Source organism: Mytilus edulis, chromosome 2, assembly GCF_963676685.1.
Source record: "Mytilus edulis chromosome 2, xbMytEdul2.2, whole genome shotgun sequence".
NCBI lineage: Eukaryota > Metazoa > Mollusca > Bivalvia > Mytilida > Mytilidae > Mytilus > Mytilus edulis.
This window is the reverse complement of record NC_092345.1, coordinates 5167256-5188571: the sequence shown is the minus strand read 5'-3', so window position 1 is coordinate 5188571 and position 21316 is coordinate 5167256. Positions and strand designations below refer to the sequence as shown.

The 21316-nt window shown below is 33.4% G+C and overlaps 1 protein-coding gene across 2 annotated transcripts; it reads left to right on the top strand.

Moving 5' to 3' along the window:
• Nucleotides 1-8267: 8267 nt before the first annotated feature.
• Nucleotides 8268-20463, top strand: LOC139511285 (uncharacterized). Of its 2 annotated transcripts, none has more exons than XM_071297901.1 (8): nt 8268-8354; nt 13890-13948; nt 14519-14800; nt 15161-15472; nt 17112-17390; nt 18265-18389; nt 18755-18891; nt 19653-20463. In XM_071297901.1, the coding sequence occupies exons 2-8, from the start codon at nt 13894-13896 to the stop codon at nt 20032-20034; spliced, it is 1572 nt and encodes a 523-aa protein (XP_071154002.1). In that variant the 5' UTR covers nt 8268-8354; nt 13890-13893; the 3' UTR covers nt 20035-20463. The 2 variants fall into 2 exon arrangements, with proteins under 2 accessions (XP_071154002.1, XP_071154001.1); XM_071297900.1 differs by having other exon boundaries at nt 8338-8408.
• Nucleotides 20464-21316: the final 853 nt, after the last annotated feature.

Genomic DNA, 21316 nt, shown 5'->3' with positions numbered 1-21316 from the left:
TACTGGCATGAAAATACGGATTTTTTGTGTTATTTAAATTTGCTGTTACAAAATATTAGAAATTATTATAAATTAAGGAATGTATCTCCCTCATGCAAAGCTCTGATTCCTTTCACGAATTTGACTATACTTTTTGGACCTTTTGGATTATAGCTCTTCATCTTTTATATAAGCTTTGGATTTCAAATATTTTGGCCACGAGCATCACTGAAGAGACATATTTTGTCGAAATGCGCATCTGGTGCAACAAAATTGGTACCGTTGATTTTATTTCGAAATCAACACGATTAGTTCAATATTCATAAGGAGAACAATTTAACGGTTGATTTAGTAGCGGTAATAGGATGGGCACGAACTTGATGTACGCTGATTGAATTCAGTTTGTAGAAAAAAATGTTACGTAAAATAATAAAGAAGCTGCGATTTTTCGTTGGAGTTATTATTACGTATTCAAAAAAAATATTTGAAAATGCCTGTACCAAGTCAGGAATATGACAGTTCTTGTCCATTCGTTTTTGATGTGTTTTGTCATTTGATTTTACCATTTGATTAAGGACTTTCCGATTTGATTTTACTCTGAGTTCAGTATTTTTGTGATTTTACTTTTTGTGGATATCAAGGCAATAAGATAATAGGAAAAAATTGATTTGAAATGCGTTACCCTAATACTGTACGCACATAAATTACGCAAAAAATGGACGTACATGTATTTCAATCTTACCAAAATAGATCCAAATTATTATTAATATTCTTACTCTCATATAAACAATTACAACTGCATATTCCATTAGAAATAAAAGATCAGCATAGGTGTACTGAAAATTGGACATTTTTTGAAAATGACCAATCCATGTATCATCGAATAAAAGTTAGGAATAATATATAAATACAAACATGCAACGCCCAGTAAAACATTTATTTCGACTTAAAAATCTAGGAACCACGATATAACCTTATCATAAACCACTTGAAGATTACTAAGTGGATGGGATAACAACACATATTAAATGGAAAAATCGTGTTTTAAATATTTAAAAAAAAGCTTTTCATAATATTAAGCTATGTACTATGTATTTTTAAATATAAGCCAACTCGATCAATATTATTTTTTAACATATTTAAGTATGGTTGTGAATTATTAAATGATTGTAGCGTTGCAAATCTCTTTATTGCAACAAGTTACAAACAAAATTTCCGAAAAATTCCTTTGTCACAGTATTTTAATAGTATATGCTATCAAATCTAAAGAAAACTTTATGTTTTTTTTCTTCGTAGTTCACCACAGGAAAACATGTAAATTGGTCATTTGATAGATTAAGATGGCAATCTCTTTAAGCTCAAATGACATAAGATTGAATATTTTAGCCATAACCATCACAAGTGGGGTCTTAGTTTTTAGATATTACCCGATGTTCCAAATGCGGATAATCTTCGACTTAAAGTTTAAGTTATGGTTGAAGTTCGAGTATAGCTTCTTGTCTTGTTAGATCTGATATAAAAAAAAAAAGAAGATGTGGTATTGATGCCAATGAGACAACTCTCCACAAAATTTCAAAATGACAGAGACAGTAACAGCTATAGGTCACCGTACAGCCTTCAGCAATGAGTACAACCCATAACGCATATCCAGCTATAACAAAAAAAAAACCGAAATGACAAATGATAAACAATTCATACGAGAAAACTAACAACCTGATTTATGTACAGAATCATGAACGAGAAACCAATATGGGGGACTTGGGACGGGCACCTACAGAATGCTGCGGGGTTAAGCTAGTGTAACGTCGCACCAGCACTCCCCTTACCTGGTACTACGGTGCAACTGCACAACATAAGATCAAAACGCAAAACTCAATGGAAAAGGACCTAACTTATCAGATCGATACAAAGCACAAGACAAGTAACAAAAACACTGACGTGGCAGGATATTTAAACATTCACACAACAAAAATACAATAAGTACAGATTTGAGAGTACTCGCAGTAACTGACATTCAAAGCCAATAACAACTAATAAAATCAAAACACTGAAGTACTGAACATCGGGTGATTGCAAGTTCTTGTGATAGACCCAGTCACAAGCACTTGTCTCAGAAAAAAAATCACACCTGTGTACCGGAAAGTGAGGTTAATGTATTTTTTTCTGAGACAAGTTAGTGCGTGGATGATGAATAAATGACAGGCAGTTCATCGTCACCGTAATAACTATTATATTATAGTGATACTACAAATCAGTATACACTGGTTTGTTGTCATGCATGTATTATATTAATGCTTGTATATACAAATTACATGTATATATAATGTTCATCCATTTGTATATCATTCTATTCTATTATTCTAATAATAGTTCAGTGCAAGTGCATATACATATTTTGAACTGTTCATCCGGTAAGTGGAGTGCTCCGAAAATAAACGGAGGTGCATACCTGAAATGAACAGAACAGGTAATCTTCCGCATGCGTTAATACATTTTTTTCTGTACGTGAGCATAGTTATTACCAAATGAGTTTTTACTTATATATATATATATATAGAGAATAATACATGGCAAAATCCGTATCATATGTCGTATCATCCCGAGACATCAATATCAGCCCAAGGGCCTTTAGGCCCGAGGGATGATATTGGTCGAGGGTGATACGGCATGTGATACGGATTTTGCCATGTATTATACACTTTATCATATATTTCAACAGAAGAGTACTATATTATATGAACTGTTTTCTGATCCATAGCACTGGGTTATATTTTACCTTCAGTTCTACTTTTGTCTTTTTTCAAAGGCCTCTGCTCAATTACTTATCCGAAGCACCTGGGTTACCTTACAATTTGCGTGCTGTTGTTTTAAAAATATTTTGTTTATTATTGTAATAATTTGTGTGTTTTGTATTTTTCATAGTTGCATCTAGTGTGCCAAAAAATATGAAAACTTGACGTTCGTGACGTCACATACAATATGAAAACTCGACGATCGTGACGTCACATACCAAACAATGACGTCATTCAAAAAAAAATTCTTATTAGCAAAAAAAAAACCAAAACGGACTTTCTGTAAAAAAAAAAAAAAAAAAAAAAAAGTAGGGGTGTGATAAAGGGTAGGGGTGTGATAAAGGGTATGCGATAAAGGGTAGGGGTGTGATAAAGGGTATGCGATAAAGGGTGCGCATCAAAGTTGCGCGATATGGATTAAACAGCAGGCTATTTATCACATATGCAAAACTACTGTATTTACCACTAAACATATGATAAATATATATATATATATATATATATATAATGACGAGTTGTATATCATAATGTACACAGCCATGTATCACCATCACTGCTGGTGATCCGATGGATAAATCTGTTGTAGAGTTGTCACTGGCTCAGACGTACTTATAAATATAATTATTTTCTGTGACTGTATCTTGCATTAATTTGTAGGATCCTTTATTATAGATAATTTAGCTGATCTGTAACAATAACATCTTCATGCCTTATATATCATGTACTTTAGTACGCCGCTAGATTAAAACTGACGAGGAAAAGTAACACACGGCCAGCGAAAGCTCTTTTTTTTTAGAGCCCAAGTGGTCGTGTGGTCTAGCGGGACGGCTGCAGTGCAGGCGATTTGGTGTCACGATATCACAGTAGCATGGGTTCGAATCCCGGCGAGGGAAGAACCAAAAATTTGCGAAAGCAAATTTACAGATCTAACATTGTTGGGTTGATGTTTAGACGAGTTGTATATATATATATATATATATGTAAAGTCCCTGAATGATTGTATAATAAAAACTATAACACAAATTCCCATACGTTTCGGCCATTACGGCCTTCTTCATTGGAATAAATTACAACATTGAAACAACAATTACATTGCTTGGATACATTACGTTATAATAACTTCTATGACGTTCATTTGCCGCGTTTTTCGCTTTTTTAATATAAATATTTTTGTTATCGTTCATACATTGTGTTGAGTCCTTCAGGTTCTAAAGTTTTTAATTTTTTTATCCAAAAGGCTTCTTTGGTTTTTCTGTAAGTTTCTGTCCCAAATACTCTTTCTATGGCGGTAACTTTTAAATTTGTCATTGAATGATTGTTCTGAATGAAATGGTTGGCTACTGGATCTTCTGTTTTCTGTGTTCGTATTTTTGAAAAGTTCAATAGCATTCGTTGATATAGTGTATCACCCGTTTGTCCTACATATATAACTTTTTCACATTTTGTACAATTAATTGCATATACCACGCCTACGGTTTTACAATTTATTTGTCCCTGAATGGTATATTCTTTGCCGGTGTTGTCACAAAATACCTTGGTTTCATTTATATGTGAGCATAATGCACAATGTTTACCACATGGTCCACATCCATTAGTTTGTTTATAAAATAGTAAATTATGCTTTTTGTGCACTAAACAATATCACAGTAGCATATATATACTAGAACACACCTGTGATATCGCGGGTCCGTGACTGAATTAAAGTATATAACTATGCGTATGCCTTATTTTAGTATTGGTATTGTCATCTGATAAAGTCATGCCGCTTATAAGATGCACAGTTTTATCTGCTTTCATTTTGGTCCCTTGTGGACAGTTGTCTCATTAGCATTCATCTTTGTCTGACAAATTAGATGGTGTTAAAAAAAATATGGTCACCTACTTCGTTTTCCCTGTAGAAGCGACGCAAACGCAACATTTTGGCAAAAATTAATTATTGATTATATAAAAAAAGAAGATGTGGTATGATTTCTTATGAGACAACTGTCCACAAGGGACCAAAATGACACAGAAATTAACAACTATTGTGGAGAGTTGTCTCATTGGCAATCATACCACATGTTCTTTTTATATATTGTTCTTTTTTTTTTTGCTGAACTAGTATACATTATTTAAGCATACATTATTTGTATAAGGTCATATCCTTGCATCCATTTATTTTTTCTAGTGAAATGATTACAACTAACTTGTGTAAAGACAATTTGACAATATAGTATAGGTCGTTTGATTTTTGCATGCTTACTATTTGTAGAAGCACATAATTTTTAAACATTTTTTTTCTTCCAATGTCATCATTTAAACTTTACAAACTAATAAAGATCGTTTATCTAGGTTTGTGTGTGCATTTAACGTGTCTTTATTTTTATTTCAACTTTGGATTACTGATAACTTTATGGGCTACTATTTCGACAAATTTTACAGATGAACAGTTACAATAAAACACAGAAAAAAGGGTTGCAGCTGCCATCTCTATTAAAAGAATGCGATTTGTGACTGGTTTTGTCAACGAATTGTTTAGTGATTATTAGTTCCAGAGAAACGAACTCGAAACATTTGGTGAAAAGAACGGTACAGAAAGAGAATAACTTATTTTGTATAATATCGTGTTATTCTGAGTAGAAGGGGACATTTAAAGGCAGGTAGTAATTCAACGTCGTGTAGTAATTTATTATTGTTTCGCAAAAGGTTTAAACATGTATTCAACATTTACTTGATAAAACGTTTAAATTGCACCATGTTTGTGAGATTTGCATTTAGCAGTTTTATCAAACTTAACATTCTATATCAAAATCGGAAACTTGCGACACCTTTATAATTGATTAGATAAACTATCATGTGCATGTACACATTGATATATAGTCGCATAAGGTAACAGAAATTAATGGCGTAAACAATCTTCTCAGAATGCTGGACACATCAAAAGCCATAGGGTCAGACATGATACCAACTCGAATTCTAAAAGAGCCAGCGGACCAAATATCACCACTTCTGACAAACATATTTACCGGTACCCAGACATTGGCAACTGAGACAGTACCATCAGACAGCTGGAAGCTAGCAAAAATCACAGCTATCTACAAGAAAGGTGATCGTACACAAGTAGTCAACTATATCACCTCTATATATGCTGTAAAACAATGGAACAAATCATCTACCGCATTGTAATGTACCACTTGGGACAACACAGCATTCTAGTGGACTACCAACACGGTTTCAGACAACATCGCTCCTTTCAAACTCAACTGGTGAACACCATAGAATCAGTCGCACGATGTTTAGATATGAGATAACAAGTAGATATACTTGCCTTATATTTGTCAAAGGCACTCGACACAGAAAAGAAACCACTACAGTATCCGCGGAGATGTTCTCGGCTGGATAAGCACATGGCTTACAATACGCAATCAACGAGTTTGTTTGGATGGTGAAAGGAGCGAGTAGAAAACAGTACGTTCCGGTATACCCCCAGGGGACAGTCCTTGGAACCCTATGATGCCTGCTGTACAACAACGACACAGGCGAGTCTTTATCGCCATGTACTAGTCTACGACCGTTTGCTGACGACTTTCTCTTGTATAGAACCGTCTACAACTCGGAGACATGCCTGCAGCTACAACAAGACCTGACGCAACTCGTAGAATGGGCAAGACGCTTGCAGATGACATTCCATCCAGCAAAATGTTTCATCCTTAGGGTGACCAGAAAACGCAACCCAGTTGTTCACAACTACCATATGATTAAGCATTACCCGAAAACTGTTCAGCACTACCCATACCTCGGTTTTAGAACTATCAGAGGACATTTATTTGGACCACCATATATCAAAAGCTAACAGAGCACTTGGATTTTTAAGAGGGAACTTAAATAAGTGTTTACCAGATATAAAAGAGAGCGCACGCAAAACATTACTTCGACCGCACCTTGAGTATGTATCTGCAGTGTGTGACCCATATAAAAAGTGTCACATTAACCATCTCGAGATGGTACAACGAAGAGCTGCCCGAATTTCGGGAACCAGGAACTGTTACCAACATCCTACAAACACTTGGCTGGCCATCACTAGCAACACGCAGAAAAGGAGCCAGGCTAATACTCCTGTATAAGATACGTTTTTCATGAACAATCTAAGGAAAGTTTGGCAATTTTGAACGACTCGTAACTTGAAAAATAGCACGGTGACCCATACTTTTTATCATTTTTTTTTTTAAAAAGAATAGAAAAACTTAATTTTGGCAAAATATAAGATAATTCTGTCATTTTTTTTCTATACCCCTGAACTACCTTAAAGGGGGATACAATTGTACAGTTATAGCCTTTAGTGTATATGTCGATATCATATTTGAAAAGACTAAAAATAAATATTGATTGAGACCAAAGACCAATATTGATTTCTTTTGTCTTTTAAAACTCACAATGATGAATACAAATCGAATTATGACCACTCTAATTTGTAGTTTGATGACCAAATATAGCCATTGCATAATAAATATAGTTCAAGTTGAAGTTCAATAGTTTATTATATTCTCACCACATACATACAAGTATAAACACGATATGACATTTAACATATGTATTCAAGTGTTCAGAATCTGTTGCAACCGGATGGCTTTATTGTATGTATTGTTAGTTTGTTCTCGTCATGACCATGCTTGATATATTTATCAACAATCAAATCAATAAATGTGACTTGCATTTTACAATATCATTGGAATAACTGTTATTTTTTGAAATAGATATATAAGAAGATGTGGTATGAGGGTCAATTAGACAACTCTCCATTCAAGTCACAATTCGTAAAAGTAAAACATTATTGGTCAAAGTACGGTCAATGTAATCAAATTGAACACACATAGGCGGATCCAGCGGAGGTGTTAGTGGTGTTGGGTAGGGGTTGGAGAGGGATGGCTCACCCCCCTTTTGTGGGAAAAATTTGGTTGAATATATAGGGAATCGCTGAAGCATACCTGGAGCCACCTTTTTAGGTCAGTTAGGGCCCAACCCCCTTATAAAAAGTTCTGGATCCGCCACTGACACATATTAAGTGATGACAAAAGAGAAAAACTAACTCTTGTCTACGGATGTGCATGAACATGTGGCTTAATAAATTTCTATGAAAACGAATTGATAAGTAGAGATGTGTATTATAAACACTATTTTCTAGAACTTTTGTATCCTTTACTATGTTGTGTATTAAGATTTCTCTATCTGTTTTCCAATTTCAGAATTTCAATAAAAATTTGGTATATTGTCAAACATATTCTTGTTGTTTTCATCTAAAACGAAATGAAGTATAACTCGAACTCTTAATCGAAACGCAAGTCGAACCCAAAAATGAAATATCACTTCAAATCTAACTCGAATCTGAACTAACTAACTGGATGATTTGCGCTCCAGCCGATCCGCCAGTATGTTCCTAAATTTTAATTAAATAGCTTGTGACAAAATATTTTTAATACGATTTAATACTATCGTGGGAGTCATAATGACATTAATCTGGTTCGGATTATTACATAAAACGTATTATTCCACAAAAGAAGACAAACCGGTTTCATTTTACACGCTAACATAAAAAGAAAATATAAGGTAAGCAAACACAGAACATCAAAGTATTTCGAGTCAACAGGTCAGGACTAAAAGGTAAGTGTTACAGTTTTATATATCAATACAGTCACGCCCTTTTACGACCAATCGATCATACTGCAGGTACAACTGGTCAACTAATCGATTGTATTGCAATGATATTTTGAAACGTAGACACCAATCTGCAGTACACAATACCGAAAGCAATTATAATATTGTTCTAAATTGCAACCTGTAACACTGTGTCACAGATACTATTGTTGCTGTCGTAATGATAGCCAAGTAAAAGGCGATGTGCAAGTCAAATTTGCATGATTGTTTTTCGCACCGACCATTCATCTACAGTGAGGATAAATGGGATTTTAAGAACTTTATTTAGCACAATGTATTGATTTTCCCACTGACTTACATGGAAATAAAAATATTTTTCACTTCACTACTAAACAAAAATTTTGTTTTCGAGAAAAAAAGAATAAAACAATTTCTCATGATAATAATGTTTGTTTAATCGAATAAACAATTTTTATTTTTAATAATAAAAAAAAACCACCACTAAAATATGAAAAAAAACATCCGCTACTAATTTTATTGATTAATTCATTATGGCAAGTATTTTGGGTCCTTTTGCTCATACTGCTATTTACATGTTTCGGTACTTATACATCTTTGACTTTCTAATATGTGGCTTTGAGCCTGGTGAAGGTAAATGCAAAAAAAAAAAGCGTATAAAATTTACAAAGTTGTATCTTATTTTTTTCGTGAAAGACTTGGAAAAACGAAAATTGTATTACAGGATCGAAATGCAAAGGTAAAAAAAATATTAAAAAGGGACACAATGCAGTTTATAAATTTGCAATGAAAAAAAAAAAACAGCGAAAAAAAGATCAAATAAGATGCTACACACCCTATTAAAATATATATATAAGTATAGTGCCATGCCATTTCATTACCCATACTATCATATATTGTATGCAACTTCTGATGTTCCTTTACAAACCTTAATGTGCCACTGTTCATTCAGGTTGGTGGGGGGTGTTTTTTTCTGTCTATCGGGACAGACATTTTTTTTTTATCTAACTTTAAACAAGATCTGAATACTAGTATATTTCTTAATCAATGTTTTTTTTTTTATTTTGAACAAATTTTCAACTATTTTCAATTATTTTCTTCATTTTCCCTCGAAAACAAATTGTTTTTTTTCTTCAAGAAATGTAGAATGAAACAATTTATGTTAAAAAACAATATGGCCGAACAAAAGATCATAGATGGGCGGTTCCTTAATTTTATGCCATGTTTTCTTAAACATTTAATTTACCACAATGGTTTTATATTTAAATCATTAACTTTAAATCCATTGACTGTACACTACACACGTACTACATAACCTGATTATAACTTAGAAATATAAATAATTCGTAATGAAAATAACCAGAAATAGGTTAAATTACGAAAGTGCTACTTTGGCAGTACCGATAATGTTCGTTCATAGAATGCGCATGTTAAACACTATACATATGCATATCAAAGCGTACATATGACAAAATATATACTTTTTGTAATCAATGTCATAGAGGTAGATATACCAGTTTTTCCAATACATTTATACTCTTATAATACTACTGAAGCGTTAAAAGACATGTGAAAAATAAAATAACACTTCAACTTTTTTTATAAGTTGAAGTCGGCAAATAATGTTAAGGCCGTCTCATAGTTATGTAAACATTTATAATAGAATGCGTTCTTTTGTGCCTATGTATGAAACAAACTTGTCTAAGCACTGGGTGATTATGACACTATATTATGTTTGAATCATTATTCAAAATATATCTTATGTAATACATATCACCGTACCGTATAAGTTTTGTAAGGGACTATTGACATGAACTAGTATATGAACAACTACTCCATTCTGTGATGGACACTATTCAATTAAAGTTCTTACTTCAAGCTAAACATATTTAACACAGCCACATTATGTATGTGCCTGTCATGAACCTGCAGAAAAATTGGATGGAACATTGCTTTGTGGCTTTACACTCAAGATAAGCGTACAATGCAATTTGTTTTATTAAAGTCCTTCAGTTAGAATCACATTTCCACACTATGTTTAGGATACATTTATATTTATATAGAAGAATATATATACATGTATATACAACCTATATCCCTTTTGTAATTTGTGTCAGTATTGAAAATAGTATGCTCTTTGAAGTCGGATATATAACTGCAAACGAGCATATAGAACAAACTAAAACATTCCCAAATGGGCGATGATGGCGATTGGTGAATAACGTCCAGTGGCAAATATGTCCTATAAATATAATAAATATGTAAACCTCAGATCTGTGTACGACCTCAAATCTGTGTCCGTTTTTCAAATCTATGCCCCATCGTGACGTCAATCGCTAATCTATGTCTGTAAAAAATGATTCGGTCTCAAATCTGTGTCCGATTTTCAATCGCGACGTCATTCGCGAATATGTGTCCGTTATAAAAAAAAGATAGGGTATCAAATCTGTGTTATGTTTTAATTTTTTTCCAATTTGTTTCGCCATGTGCAAATTTATGCCCGTCTAATAAGTTCGGCCTTATAGGTTTTTTATATTATTAAGTAATTTCCCATAATTCAATATTAAGTTGGTATGTGTTCTCCATGTATGTGCAAGAGCCGAAGTATAGTATACGTTTAAGAAAATCCGGCTAAATTATTTAGCTGGTATTTATGATATTGTTTCAAGTACGGTCTTATATGCTTTTTGTTTTATTAAGTCTTTTTTCATGTGTGTGGTTAAAATCTTTACATGCGTGTGTTATTATTGTATGCCGTCTTTAAGAATGAAACCACAAAACCATATCTATTTTACTAAAAAAAGACAGTAACGAATGAATATTTGTTTGCAACTTCAACTTACTTCGTTTTGTCTTTGAATTTGTTCATATTGCTGTTTCATTGACATTTATACCACTTTATCTATGTTTTTCTTGAATACTAGTATCAAAAAAATCATTCTAAATTGCTAAAAATAAAACGTTTTTTATATTTTTAATTGAAATATTTGTGAATCACAAAAGAACATGTTTCAATTGTTTGGTCTTAGCTGATATCTATTTAGTTCAAATGTAAAACTTGTAATAATGTCTTTAATATCGAATATTTCCCCGAGAAGAATCATTCTTTATGTTTTTGCATATCTCTTCTCTCCAGAAACTAGATGTCAATACTGCAGTCGCTTTTTTCATGGCTGGACTTGTTTTGAATTGTAAATATTCCACTATAGTAGGAGTAAAAATATCCTGATAATTGTCAGAAAACATTTCAAGAGGATAAATCTCTAGTTGACGTTTTTGAAAATATTCCATCAGTCCACTATTCATAACAGATTTCCCTCCAGTTTTAAAGACAAAACATAAAGCAATTTTAAACCATGTGTATGTTAACCTTGCTTTTGTCATAAAAACCACTTGTACAATGTTTGTTCGTTGTGAGTGAATTCTCCGTCTTGAAGGCTGTACTTACACCTGTAATTGTTAACTTTTCATTGTTTACTTGATGACGTTTTGTTATGTTTTACGTCGATGAAAGGACATAGATTTGAGCCAAAAATTGCCATAGATTTGAGTAAATAAAGGACATAGATGCGAGACAATACAGGACATAGATTTGAGACAATAAAGGACATGGATTTGTAACGTCTACGACGCAATATTAAAAAGGACATAGATTTGCGGAAAGGACATAGATTTGAGGCCGGACATAGATTTGAGGCTTACAAATATAATAACTGTATTGCAAATTCTTTGTAGTTGTAATAATGTACAGTAAGTGAGTCTTTCAAAATGTTTTGTTATGGGCTTCAGGGTTTTTTTGGCGTTAAAGTTATGGTATAAATAAAATAGTACTAGACCGAGACGCTTAGCAGGATTGTTTAACGTCCTAGTACACAATAATACTGTTACAAATGATTAATACCCAGTTTATTATTGTTAATGCTTATTTAAACTTTCACTTGAGAGCTCTTATTCAAAATTTCACGCTTTGACATTGAAGAAACGACTTCGACCCCAGCGCCATACTTTGGTAGTCCACTGGGGATCAATAGTTTGTACAAATGAACTTTCTAAAGTAAACATAGGTGTGAGAATAAAACAGTTTGACTCGAGGCCATGGTATTTAAATGTGCTAATTAGGCAGAAAATATATAGGAGAATATGATCATTTAAAATGACACACATGCCAATTAAAATTGTTACTGAATATAATAAAGAAGGACAGTCTAACCATGGAAGTATTATATAATACCTCAATACCTCCACTTCCTTACTTAAATACCCTTAAATGATTTTAATCCGGTTATATATATGATGAGTTTATCATTAGCCTCTAAACAGACCAAATTTGGAAAACATCTTTGTTTACATCTAAGTCATTTGGTCTCTGGTGTATAGATGTCGCATTTGCATTCACTCATAAATCAACTTATTTTTATGTTTGTTAAGTAGAGGCTAGAAGAGTTCCGAGGAAGCCATAGTTACCAGATGCAAAACAAAAGAGTTGAAAATCATTGTTTTAGAACTATACTTAATTATAGAATGGAAATTAAAGCTAATATACACAGAGGCATGCGTATATATGAGTACACCAATAAGACCATTTGAATCGTTACATGATTGTCTTTAATAGAACTTTTCTTTCTTTCTCTTTTTTTTTTTTGCTTTTAAAAAAGAGATTGGAAGATTTCAGTTTTCAATTCCAAAGAATTTAAAAGTTACTTCTAACATACGGATATCAACAAAATACAAATGTCAAACTTTACTTCGCCCCGAGACTACACATTGAGTGAGTAAATGTACTTTAAACCCCAATAAACATTAAAATATAAATAAAGACAACTTTTGACAAGATTCCTGACAAAATATAAAAAAAAGAAGATGTGGTATGATTGCCAATGAGACAACTGTCCACAAGAGACCAAAATGACACATACATTAAAAACTATAGGTCACCGTACGGCCTTCAACAATGAGCAAAGTCCGATAAGACAATGTAAAACAATTCAAACGAGAAAACTAACGGCCTTATGTATATAAAAAAATTAAAGGCTACTTCCAGACCATACAGATAAAACATTCAGTGAAACCAATTATCTCTGTATTGCTGATATATAATAGATAATGAAAATACAAGTGCAGGAAACATAGATGCTCGCAGTTACTGAAAGAAAGCTCAAAGTAATTGATAATCCTGATTTGCTACGTTTGTAGATTTCGAGAAAGAGCAGGTTAATGTCGCTACGAGGCAGCACTCGCACCCGCAAAGTGTAAAGCGATTGATATAAGTTGCAATAACTAAAGTCTTGTTTCCCAATCCACTATTAATAAATATGTTTTAACTAATATAATACAGGACACAAAGAAACATTTAGTCTTTTGTCAAACTACAAACTAGCGACTAAATGTTAATCCTTTAGTGAGTTACAGAGGCAATGAACGTTATTTAATTTTAACAATTTATTAATGTTTTATTTTGTATATTTGCAGGGTCATGGCTGTTAACTACATTCTCATTGCCTTGCTAATTGTTCCAGTGATATCTCAAGGTAATACATTATCCCCTTAGATAGTTTCTACAATGTAAAACTTATCGGTTAGTGTTGTTACATTTATACCTGATCAATCCAACCCGAATGCTGTGAATATTTTACTGGCTCTTTTATAAGATAAGATCAGATACATTTTATTTCCAATATAGGACCCATTATGGGCATATTCCGCACAATAAATTAAAAGAGCTACACCGCGTGCAGAATGTAGCGTCCGCAGCATGTAGCCAAAACTAAGTTTAACAAGTGATGTGGACACAAACATCATTGTGTTTTGTGACGCAACACACCTATAAAGCGCAAATAAATAACTGCAAACTATCTTGTTTTGGTATGGGTATGATTGAATTATCGCTTTTCATCTCAATGCAGGTGCATAAGAAGTCTACACTGGATAAATGAGACCAATAGTTCATTCCATCAATTCTGTTTTAGCATCCCCGTTCGCTCTTCCCCTTAAAAAAGTTAACCCCCAAACATAACAAAATAGACTAATAAGATAAATAAAAACAAAATTAAAAATAAATAATCGAAAACGACTGCTACAATGTATTTGTTCTATTGCAGTGCCTCCTGGTGCACCGGTAATCACTGGACCACAGGTTATTGTCAAGGGTGACTCTGTCACTCTAACCTGTACAGTAACCGGCGGAGCTCCTACACCAACTGTCAATTGGTTAAGAGACAGCGTAGTAATCGATTCCACCTCAATAACTTCTGGAAATACAGTAACAAACACGTATTCATTCACCGCTTCTGATGCTGAACATCTGGCAGTTTACGAATGTCAATCTGAAAATGGTGTTTTACAAAATCCATTGTCCAGAACTAAATTCGTCGAAGTCTACAGTAAGTATAAATATTTAATTTCCACCAGTTAGATGGTAATTCAACAATCATTTCCAACAAAAATAAATGTAATGATCATTAACGTTTTCTATAAAAAGGATTTTGCATTTCAACAGCTTTTTGTTATAGCAGCAAATATATTGCACGATCAACTACATTTGAATTTTGTTAACACCATACTGAAGTCCATGTTTGAATCAATGATAATAAGGTTACGTATACTATTTACTAAGTACATGTATATCAGAATCTTCCAAATTACAGCTATTGGAAACTAAAATTGCTGGTATAATATTCGTTATAAACTCAAACAATGGAGTTGAATAGAGTCAGGCTACACGTATATTATTCTGTTTTAAGGATCCCCAACGCCACCGCGTTTGACTGGACCAACATCAGTGGTTCCAGGAACATCAACAACATGGACCTGTACTTCAGAAGGAGGCTACCCGATACAGACAATGACAATGAGAAAGGGAAACACCCAGTTCTCCAGTAGTCAGTTCACAACAACTACACAATTTGTAACCAGTAGTCAATCCTATACTGTAGTCGGTACTCTCAGGTTTCCACCTACAACAGCTGATGATGGACAGATACTTTACTGTGATGTTCTACATGCAGAAACAAGCAGCACACCACAAACAGTCAGCTTACCATTGAGCGTCAGATGTAAGTATCATCAGACTAGTACATTTTCCATTTAACGCAAATTAGTCAGCATATCTTAGAAAGCTGTACCATTGTGTTCTTGATACATGACCTACAATATAACATGAAAGCAGTACCATTGGGTCCTTGATACATAACATACAATATAGCATGAAAGCTGTTTCATTGTGTGCTTGATACATGACACACAATATAACATGGAAGCTGTACCATTGGGTCCTTGATACATAACATACAATATAGCATGAAAGCTGTTTCATTGTGTGCTTGATACATGACACACAATATAACATGGAAGCTGTACCATTGTGTGCTTGATACATGACACACAATATAACATGAAAGCACTACATTTGGGTCCTTGATACATGACACACAATATAACATGGAAGCTGTACCATTGTGTGCTTGATACATGACACACAATATAGCATGAAAGCAGTATCATTGTGTGCTTGATACATAACATACAATATAGCATGAAAGCAGTACCATTGGGTCCTTGATACATGACACACAATATAACATGAAAGCAGTACCATTGGGTCCTTGATACATAACATACAATATAACATGAAAGCTGTTTCATTGTGTGCTTGATACATGACACACAATATAACATGAAAGCAGTACATTTGGGTCCTTGATACATGACACACAATATAACATGAAAGCTGTTTCATTGTGTGCTTGATACATAACATACAATATAACATGAAAGCTGTTTCATTGTGTGCTTGATACATGACACACAATATAACATGAAAGCAGTACCATTGGGTCCTTGATACATAACATACAATATAACATGAAAGCTGTTTCATTGTGTGCTTGATACATGACACACAATATAACATGAAAGCTGTTTCATTGTGTCCTTGATACATAACATACAATATAACATGAAAGCTGTTTCATTGTGTGCTTGATACATGACACACAATATAACATGAAAGCAGTACATTTGGGTCCTTGATACATGACACACAATATAACATGAAAGCTGTTTCATTGTGTGCTTGATACATGACACACAATATAACATGAAAGCTGTTTCATTGTGTCCTTGATACATAACATACAATATAACATGAAAGCTGTTTCATTGTGTGCTTGATACATGACACACAATATAACATGAAAGCAGTACATTTGGGTCCTTGATACATGACACACAATATAACATGAAAGCTGTTTCATTGTGTGCTTGATACATGACACACAATATAACATGAAAGCAGTACCATTGGGTCCTTGATACATGACACACAATATAACATGAAAGCTGTTTCATTGTGTGCTTGATACATGAGATACAATATAACATTGCACGTAACAATGTAAGTATACATGGGAAACAGACGTTAGCTTAATACCAGTACACTGTCCAAGGTAAGGGGGGTTTGGGATCCCGCTTATTCCATTGGAATATTAATAAATTGGCGACATACTTGATCTCCAAAGCGAATATAAACTTTACCACGCATGCATAGATTTTCAATAGCCCATTTGATCGATAGAAAAATAACAAGAAACCGAAATATGAATTGGGGTCAAATAATCTTTAGAACACGCATACACTTAGCTTTATATTTTTTTTTGCGCATTTACACTTACTAAATTAAATATTATATTTTAGCTCCATTGTCGGTGACAGCTCCTCGTACGTTCTATAATCCCGATGAGACAGAGACTATTACACTGGCATGTGTAGTAACCAACGGCAATCCCACTCAAATCAGATGGTACAAAAGTACTCAGCAACTGACTGTTATTGGTAGATACTCTGGAAGTACTACCTCTAGTCCATCATTGACCATATCAGGTGTCGTTATGAGTGATGCTGGTACCTATGTATGTGAAGCTACTGATGGTAGCGCAACCGTTAGAACCAACAACATCCAGTTGTCTCCAATAGGTATGTAGCTACCAGGTGTCTCCATAGGAATATTATATGTTGTTTTTGTCTATTTAGTTTAGGCCTGGAGAAATGTTCAATATGAAGTTGTTTTGCTTTGTGCATAATATTCATTTATACCCGTTGTTTTTTTTTTTTGCCTTAAAATTTCTTCTGTTCGTTTTGATAGTGCCGAAGTTATCTTTGTTATTTCTAGTGACGAAGATATCTTTATTATTGGTAGTGACGAAGTTATCTTTGTTATTGTTAGTGAAGAATTTATCTTTGTTATTGGTAGTGACAAAGTTATCTTCGTTATTGGTAGTGACGAAGTTATCTTTATTGTTGGTATTGACGAAGCTATCTTATTGATAGTGCCGAAGTTATTTTTTGTTATTGTTATTGACGAAGTTATCTTTGTTATTGATAGTGACGAAGTTATTTTTGTTATTGTTAGTGACGAAGTTATCTTTGTTATTGATAGTGACGAAGTTATCTTTGTTATTGCTAGTGACTTCTTTTTTGATATAGTAGTTACACTCAGTAATGAATACTCAATACTTGAAGAAGAAGTTACTTTTGATGTTGATCATGTTGACAGTGACGAAGTTATATTTATATTAATCGTAGTGACGAAGTTACCGCTTTTCGTCGATATTAAAAAAAAAAAAGTCATTTATTTATATTTATAATGAATATGATTGTATATTGATTTCTAGTACTTAGTATACATTTTGTTTCATGAACTTTAAACGATACTATAAAGAATCTAGGTCACAGCCATTACAATTATAGTTAGAACCATTTTAAAACTATTTTAAAAAATGAAAACCAAAAACGTGAAATAGTTATAACTTTTAACATGGAATATATCTTTTATCTTTTGTTTTATTAGAAAGATCTGCAACAGAGTATGATATTATTACGACTGTTCTCAATGGATACAACAGACTTGTCAGACCCATCGATCCTGTTAACAACGTTACACACTCTCTCATTCCAAAAGAAACCATCGTCTTTGTAAGTATATATAGTACTTTGTAAGTATATATAGTACTTGACTCAAATTTTCTCTGTAAGATCGAGAATCGCAATATATCAGATGAGATTAATCAGTATGGTCGTCTGTTTGTAGATTATATGCATTATGCAACTGTTAGTGATCATTAAACATCAGTATTCAACTGTATTTTTTAAGAGAAACATCATCTTTGAGCTTTTAACCAAATAATGGCTATCAGCAATGCAACAAACTATTTTGAATGTTAAGGATGGTATCATAGGAAAACTATGATTTCAACAAAACTTCCTTCTTCAAACAATTCACCATAAAATTCCTTCATAAACATTGTATTTATAGATTTTGGAATTTATCTCATTAATAGAACCCAAAGACACTTGAATTTAAAGCCATGCAGTGTGTTTCCTGGAATGATGCAAGACTATCATGGCCAAGGGGACAACCAAGAATTAGTTTACCTTCATCTGTTATCTGGTTACCAGATATTGTTATGTTAGGACAGTAAGTATTAGTTGTTAAGTACCAGATTTTGTTTTGATAGGACAGTAAGCATCATTATATAATACTATTCCTGATCTACGTGTGTAGCATGATCTGCTGACCCTTCCGGGGCATCTGATATCACCGCCAGTTTAAGAGGGAGTTCGTGTTGCTCAGTTTTAAGTTTTCTATGTTGTGTTTTGAGTACATGTATATGTCTGTTGGTCTTTTTTCTTTTTTAGCTAGTTCGTTGTCAGTAGTATTTCAATTGAAATCTACGAAAAATGAAATTGTTATTTTTCATGATTTTAATTAAATTTAACGTTCACGTGACACTCAGATGAACATATTTCACATAAATTTGATGTAAGAGAAATTTCCATGTGTACTGACCTTTTGATTGATAGAATTAAGTATTGAAATGGGGAGTATGTCAAAGTAGAAAACAGCCAAAGACTACCAATTGGTCTTCAACACAGCGAGAAAATCACACGCACGGAGGCGCCCATCAGCTGGTCCCTAAAAAATATATATGTAGACTAGTTCGGGAAAATTGGTGCAAGACTAAAGTCCGAAACTTTCAAACCAGTCAAAATAATTGCTTGACGTTGGATCGGCGTGAAAGGCTAAAATATGATTGTTTTAATCCAAATATCTAATACTAGCAGTTTTTTTGTATGTTTTATTGACACATTGCTGACATTGCTGAAGTATTACTCAGTGTGTCAGTATCACTCAGTTCGTGTGTATCATTCGGTTAAGCATGTTTGTTATCCTTGTAGGGAAATTGATCACGATTTCGAGGCCAAGGCTATAATCATGAAAAACGGAGACGTAACGTATTGTCCACAGAGTGAAATCAAGTCCACAAACTGTGAGGAAAAGTCTGGCTCAGTTTGGGAATGCAACTTCAAATTCCTGTCATGGTCGTACGACAAAGTCATGTTGGACATTCATTTCCCATCTGTCCTAACTAGACCATCCATCGATATGTCCATCTACTATGAACATGACGAGTATGAAATCGTTAGTCAGTGTGCAGTACGACGTGAGATGAGCTATCCCTGCCGAGTAGGTACCTACCCAGAACTGACCTACACATTTGTCATCAGACGTCGTAGATCATTCTGCAGAAACCTCAACGCAAGCCCGACCTGTAATTAGACGTTGAAGCTAGATTACAGAGTTTACACAGTGAAATCAGACTTGTAAACCCAATTGTAGACTTAATTCTTGCAGCATTTTTTTCGATATTTATTATCATCAGTGATCGATAATAGAACAGTTATAATTGTATAAAAGTCATCTAATAAGTTAGGAAAGTACGATAGTTCAATTGTCGGAAATTGTTTCCTTCCCTAGGTTTGCAAATTTGCTTAATGTATTAGGCTAGCCATTATATCTTAATCTAGTTCTGTATTAGCTTATAGTGAATATATTTATAAAATCATATAGTTTATATTTCAATATAATCACATTTCTGCCAAATAATGTTTACCTCAAATTGAATTAATTTCCCATGATACTTATATACATATATTGAAGAACTGTTTTTGTTTTGTAAAACATGAAATAAAAGATAATTTAACATCAGAGTCAGTGTGCGTCTTTATTTTTATTTATGTAATGTCTTCAAGTAAGTAAAATGTATGGTGTTGAATGTTAAAACACGCCAAAACGGCGAAGAGTCTGATTGTTGATTGGTCCCATGCTATTTTTACTTAAATTGAGAAGGGGTGCTTATACAATAGAAATAAGAAGATGTGGTATGAATGCCATTGAGAAAACTCTCCATCAAAGTCACAATGTGTAAAAAGTAAAAAACAAATAATAGGTCAAAGTACCTCTTTAACACGTAGTATTGACTCATACCAAGCAACAAGCTATAAAGGGCTCCAAAATGACTAGTGTATAACAATTCAAACAGGGAAACTAACGTTCTTACCTGAACAACAGGTTCCTGACTTAAGACTGGTTCATCCAAATGCAGCGGATTAACGTTTTGACAGGCGCCAATCTTCATTCTAAACCGAAATAGCAGTATAACATTACAACGTAGAAAGACACTATAAAATATCAATAAATTTAAGATGGCTTAACTCAATCAAAAACACATAGACATATTAACAAATACAAGTAAACATATACTGAAAGAATAATTTGATCTATCATGACACAATAAACTCAGTTTAAATAAATAAAAGGAGACATATACCGAAAGAATAAATTTGATCTATCATGACAAAATGAAATACAATTTCAAATAAAAAAAAGAGGAGATGTCAAAAAGACAACTATAAACTTAGACAATATGACGTTTAAAGACTTCAAATAAAAGACATATTTATTTTGGTATAATTTGGCGTACTCGCACTATGTAAGAAACTATTCAGTGTTTAAAGTTGCCGGCTCGACATTGCGACATTGCATATCGGCAAACATACAA

Excerpts from the sequence above, each read along its gene's own strand:
- LOC139511285 (XM_071297901.1), top strand. The coding sequence starts at position 13,894 with ATGGCTGTTAACTACATTCTCATTGCCTTGCTAATTGTTCCAGTGATA. Across the intron at positions 13,949-14,518 it reads TGTTCCAGTGATATCTCAAG|TGCCTCCTGGTGCACCGGTA; the intron begins GTAATACATTAT and ends GTTCTATTGCAG. Across the intron at positions 15,473-17,111 it reads CTTACCATTGAGCGTCAGAT|CTCCATTGTCGGTGACAGCT; the intron begins GTAAGTATCATC and ends ATTATATTTTAG.